This window comes from Amphibalanus amphitrite, unplaced genomic scaffold, assembly GCF_019059575.1.
Source record: "Amphibalanus amphitrite isolate SeventyFive unplaced genomic scaffold, NRLGWU_Aamphi_draft 000307F_arrow, whole genome shotgun sequence".
Taxonomy (NCBI): domain Eukaryota; kingdom Metazoa; phylum Arthropoda; class Thecostraca; order Balanomorpha; family Balanidae; genus Amphibalanus; species Amphibalanus amphitrite.
In genome coordinates, this window is record NW_024881802.1 from 322,340 (window position 1) to 328,339 (window position 6,000).

Genomic DNA, 6,000 nt, shown 5'->3' on the forward strand with positions numbered 1-6,000 from the left:
CTACAAGGGGATATTAGGAGACTTTATAATTGGTCGAAAACTTGGAAATTGAAATTGAATCCCTCCAAGTGCAAGCAGTTCTGTATTACCTTAAAAAGTGACCCCCTTACTTGTCAATACATGATTGGTGACACTCGCCTGGAAATCGTGCACACAATTAGGGACTTGGGGGTGGTTTTAGACAGACGACTCACGTTTTGTAATCATGTTAACTTTATTGTGTCTAGGGCAAACAAAATGAACGGCATTCTTATGAGGGCGATGCAGTCTGAATCAAAAATTGGCATAGTAAACTGGAAGTCAATTTTGACCGCCTTCTATGGAAATGTTCGTGCGATATTAGAATATTGTTGTGTCATATGGGGTGGTGCGGCAAAATCGCACTTAGATAGAGTAGAAAAGATACAGTATCACTTTCTCAGATGGCTATACTTTTATGTAAATCGAAGCGCGATACCATCCGATATTGATTATTCTCGTTTGCTCCAAATGTTTAACGTAACTGAATTAGAGAAAAGACGCCATCAATACGATATCATGTTTGTGGAAAAACTGTACAAAGGTGTCCTCGACTCACATGTACTATTGGCACGGTTTCCGCTGTATGCTGCTCCAAGAATTACAAGGAGGATTGAAGGAGCTCGTGGTGTCATGAATGTACCATTTGCGCGGGTCGACACTATGAAAGGTTCGCTTTTTGTTAGGGCACCCACTATCATAAATGAATTTATGTTCGAGATAACAGATTTGGATTTGTTTCACGACTCAATGCGGGATGTTCGGGCTAAAGTAAGACGACATATACAAAACATGTGAGTCCTGGTGTGAACCGCGTGACTGTATTTATTGTGTTATGCATGTACTGTATGGACTGTGTGATAGATATGGTTGGTATATCGAGGGATTGTATGTGTAAGAGACGAAAGACTCAAGGCAATGTTTACACTGCTCCGAACGTATAACTGCTATGGACTGTTACTGGGCGTCAATTCGCCTGTTGTTCCATGACATCGAATAAATAAATAATTAGTGAGGGTTCATGATACCAACAAAATACCAAACACATTAGGATTGAAATACCAAATACCGAGTTGGTATCGGTTTGGTATCGGTATACCAAAAAGTCGGTATCCGATTGACATCTCTACTAGGAAACGCGACCGAAAACGGGGATGCACCTTCATTCCTATGTCGTCGAAATCCTCCCTGAGTACTAAAAACCACTGCACAGCGTTTTCATAAATTGTATCTCTCCTTCAGGTGGTGACAAGTAGGCACCTTCCCCGCCGTTAACCGTAGCCGTCGTCCAGTTGAATCCACCACCCACCTCGTTCCGCCGCCCGTGTTCGGTGTGCACACAGGTGTGTGGCCCACTGTCCTGGCTCGATCACCATCAGAACCATTACCCTACATACTCGCACCAGAGTACACAGTTCGCGTGCACGCTGACCTACACCCCGAGCGTCCGCTTCCACCTACCGCGGCGCTGACAGGCAGGTGTGACATAGCGGTCCGCTTCCACCAAGCGCGGCACTGACAGGCAGGTGTGACATAGCGGTCCGCTTCCACCAAGCGCGGCACTGACAGGCAGGTGTGACATAGCGGTCCGCTTCCACCAAGCGCGGCACTGACAGGCAGGTGTGACATAGCGGTCCGCTTCCACCAAGCGCGGCACTGACAGGCAGGTGTGACATAGCGGTCCGCTTCCACCCACCGCGGCACTGACAGTCAGGTGTGACATAGCGGTCCGCTTCCACCTACCGCGGCACTGACAGGCAGGTGTGACATAGCGGTCCGCTTCCACCCACCGCGGCACTGACAGTCAGGTGTGACATAGCGGTCCGCTTCCACCTACCACGGCACTGACAGTCAGGTGTGACATAGCGGTCCGCTTCCACCTACCACGGCACTGACAGGCAGGTGTGACATAGCGGTCCGCTTCCACCTACCACGGCACTGACAGGCAGGTGTGACATAGCGGTCCGCTTCCACCTACCACGGCACTGACAGGCAGGTGTGACATAGCGGGTCGGCCGGCGCAGTGTCCTACGGCCCACGCCGTGTCGTACACACCGCCCTCCCTCCCTGGTCCGGTCGTAATACGGACATTATCACCTGCCCAGTGTCAGACATATGGCACCTGCCTTCACCTGCCTGCCCCCACGCGGCGGCCCTGGGAGTGGCCCGCTCCCACGCAGCACCTCCCACGCACTTCCAGGAGCCTGCGGCGCTGACACCTGGCTCGTATTGGTGGCGGATAGCTCGTATTGAGCCGCCGACGCAGTGCCATCCGGCCATCGAGCTGCGCCAGCCATGGCCGACGGTTTATGACGGTCGTTATGGTTGGTGTGTAAATGGGCATCGTTTGAAACGGGCTCATGGTCCACTTTTGGATAGGAGGCAACCTAAAAATGTGGTATCCACGTCAGCTGCTTTTGTATATTAGCCGTCAGATGCTATATGCACGTTCGACAGATGGCAAATCTTACTTCCTTCCATTGTGTATTGTCGCCCATCAATCGTACTTACTTCCATCAGTCGACTTGTCTCCGTCGTACTTGCTTCCATCAGTCGCTGAACCTACGACTTTTGATCGCTGTACTTACATCAGTCGCTGTAGCTACATATTCCTGCCAGTCGCGGCGGGTCACACGTTGAGCGGGTCTCTAGTGACCCCGGCGGACCCTGTCGAGTGCGTGGCTCCTTCCGTCGATGACGTCACGTGGCCCGGGCCGCTGGTGACGTCACGGGGCCGGCGATCGACCTGACGCGCTGCTCCGGTAATGTGCCAGCGGGCCGAGCGAGCCGCCGGCAGCGCAGCCAGGCCCGGGCCGAGAGGAACGATGGAGTCACAGGCCCGCTCGGCGGGCATGTCAATAGCCCCGCCCTCAGCCCCTGTTCCCGGTCCACGCCAGGCGGACTGGAAGGGCGGGAAGCATGTCCAAATCTGAGCGAGAATGGGCGGGAATATATGCTGGCAAGTGGCAAACACACGGGGCCGTCGCATAATGTGCAGTGACCGATCTGTCGACGCGCCATCAAACACCAACAAACAAACTAGCAAACTAGCCATCATGGACCTACCTCTGAATGTGTATGCACGTCTTGTGTGCGTCAGTCGTGCATGTTATACGTTTTGCTCATGTTCTGGTGACTCCACTGCGATCTCCCGCACAAACCACAACATTTCCAACTGGACACTACCCACCGGCTCGCAATTGAGGTACATACGACGTGCCTTCGAGCGCCCCAACCTCCTGTGATGTCTCACAGTTTCTCATAAAGCCAGTTTAAGCAGGCACCCGCCGGCTTCTCAGGGCCCCGTTAATACGACTGGAAGTACTGTCATGTAGGTATGCAGCAATGCATCCTGCCGTTCCCAGTGAGGTCGTGCATCATGGTAGTCCGAAGCATATGTCGAGCAAATGTTATGCAAACTAGCAGCAAAATTTCAACTATCATGTTACTTACGGTGATAGAACCGTTATAAAAAGTCCATGCCATCTGTGCTCTACGTAGATGGCATAACATGGTGTATTCTGTGAACATCCATTGGAAACGTTCTCGTTTCACAAATTCTCGTCACACAAATTCTCAGCGGTCCAGCGGGTGTGCGTTTTCGGAGTATGTTTGTCAGCGTTGCTGACGTCTTGGCCCGGCCCGGGCCGGTGGTTTGCAGGCGCGTGGGCGCGGGCCTGTTGCGTGCGTGTGAGTGTGGCCGCTGGTGGACAGCCACTCGCCTAATGAGGCGCCCACCGGTCCCTCCGAGCCGGCCATCGCTTTGATCAGTGCGCCGCGTCCGCGCGAATGGCTGGGTGGAAACACATCGGACATTGGACACTTGTTTGCCCGAGGTTGTGCAGCAATCATGCAGCAGCCATCCGAACCCAGGCTTGCTTATTCATCAAGTTATCTAGCGGCCGACCGTCTCTCGACCTAGTCTTATTACGGACGTTTGTTCTGCCCGGCGCTGTGGGCGGCGGCAGCTGTGTTTACCAGGGGTGCTCTGTGTGCCATGACTGACCCGCTCCCCCTGACGGCGGCGCAGGACCTGGTGCGTCAGCTGCTGAACGTGGATCCCGGCCAGCGACTGACCGCCTCCGAGGCGCTGCGCCACCCGTGGCTGGTGGGAAGGGCCGCGCTGCCTGACGTCCGGCTGGGCCTGGCCGCACCCGACCTGCGCTCAGTCAAGGTATGTGCGCCTCGACACCGGTTACCAGGGGTATAGGAGCCGGTACCGGGCACCGCCTTAGCATAGACAGGATCAGTCCGGCGGGATGTGAACTGTAGAGGCTTGTATGAGTATGTGGAACGGGGAATGTTGAACTAGATATGGTAAAATATGTCATGTATGATTGAACACGGGGAGGATTGAAAATAAAACGTGGAGGTGAATGGGCCGAACGGATGGCGGTGGGCTGCCGGAAATGGCGTCACTCCGGGCCTCAGTGACTCGGTTTGCCCGGGAACACTGTCAGAAACAGCACGAAAGTTGAAGGAATCAGATTAAGGAAGATTACGTAAGCTCGTCAGTGTCTCGTGTTCTAAGCTTCAGTCAGGGACAGTGTTCCAGACATGGCATTTGATTAGGTCTGCAAATGCAATCGACCTGTTTTAAAGATATCTCGGGCAAGCCTCTGAAAGTGCTTATGTAAGAAGTGCAATGCAAACAAACACATTTGGGAGCAATAGAATTACCGCGACACGTGGCTTGTGTGGGACGTTTCGTAACACCCATGTATTCAGTTCAGTGCCGGATAGGTGCGTGTATCGATACTCCCACCCCGATCCCGTGTCGTTGGTGCGGGTGGTACGCCGTTCGCTATCGCTCTGTACTCTGGCCGGCCCGTCAGCTGTCTGCTGCTGCTCTATACTCTGACCGGGGCGTCAGCCGTTCGCTGCCGCTCTGTACTCTGGCCGGCCCGTCAGCTGTCTGCTGCTGCTCTGTACCCTGGCCGGCCCGCCAGCTGTCTGCTGCTGCTCTGTACCCTGGCTGGCCCGTCAGCCGTCCGCTGCCGCTCTGTACTCTGGCCGGCCCGTCAGCCGTCCGCTGCCGCTCTGTACTCTGGCCGGCCCGTCAGCCGTCCGCTGCCGCTCTGTATGCTGGCCGGCCCGTCAGCCGTCTGCTGCCGCTCTGTACTCTGACCGGGGCGCAGTGTGTGTGTCCGATCCCGTGTCTGTGGTGCGGACGACACGCCGTCCTCTGCCGGCTGAGTCCTCTGACCGTCTGACCGGGTGTCGTGTGTGCCGACAGGCGGCCATCTCTGCCACGTACCGGGCCATCAACCAGAGCGCCAACACGCCCAACCTGGGCCCGGTGGCACTGTCGGAGCTGGCGCGGCGGCGCCGCAAGTCGCGCCGCTCCTCCTCGGACGTCTAGACGCCGCCGCCGCCGCCGGCCGGCCGCGCGCACCTCACTGCCTCGGCGCCTTGTGGCTACCTCTGGGACCGCGCCCGCCCGCCCGACCGGCCGGGCTCGGAGCTCGGCGGCTGGCTGCGGCCCGGCGCGGCGGGTTTTGTACCGGGGCCAACCGCCGGCGGGAACCAAGCGTAATGTCCACATTCCATTTATTCCGTGTATGCGGTGTGTGCGCCGGCTGTAGGACCCACTGTGCGGGGAGGTCAGCCGGCGGCCGTGCGCCGCCCGCGCTGACCTGAGTCGGTGACGGTCACACGCACCGTCCGGCTGTCTGCACTGTCTACTTATACAGAGATTGGAGCGCCGGGCCGTGTGTGATGAGGAGCTTAGTGATGCGTCGATTTGTGCGTGTTTGTGTGACTGTGTATGGTGGGAGGAGTGTTACCATCCGATGGTGTGCCGATGTCGGAGTAAGACGGGTGGTCACGACTCGTGGCGGAACGCCGTCACTCGTGAGGTGCCAGTAGGGGCCGGCTGGTCCCGGCCGCCGGCGACACGCGGGACGCGCCGCCCGCACGCCCGCCGCTCCACCGACTCATTATGATTGAATTTTGATGCGAAATATACCCATGTCATAGGCA

General features: G+C 56.4%; 1 protein-coding gene across 1 annotated transcript in view; it reads left to right on the forward strand.

The window, feature by feature from the left end:
* The window catches only part of LOC122388079 (ribosomal protein S6 kinase 2 beta-like), a 137,606-nt gene extending 131,606 nt beyond the window's left edge, over positions 1-6,000 (forward strand). The window contains exons 17-18 of the mRNA XM_043378861.1: positions 4,049-4,192; positions 5,255-6,000. Coding sequence (XP_043234796.1) covers positions 4,049-4,192; positions 5,255-5,380 — 270 coding nt within the window. The 3' untranslated portion in view covers positions 5,381-6,000. The remainder of the gene's footprint in view (positions 1-4,048; positions 4,193-5,254) is intronic.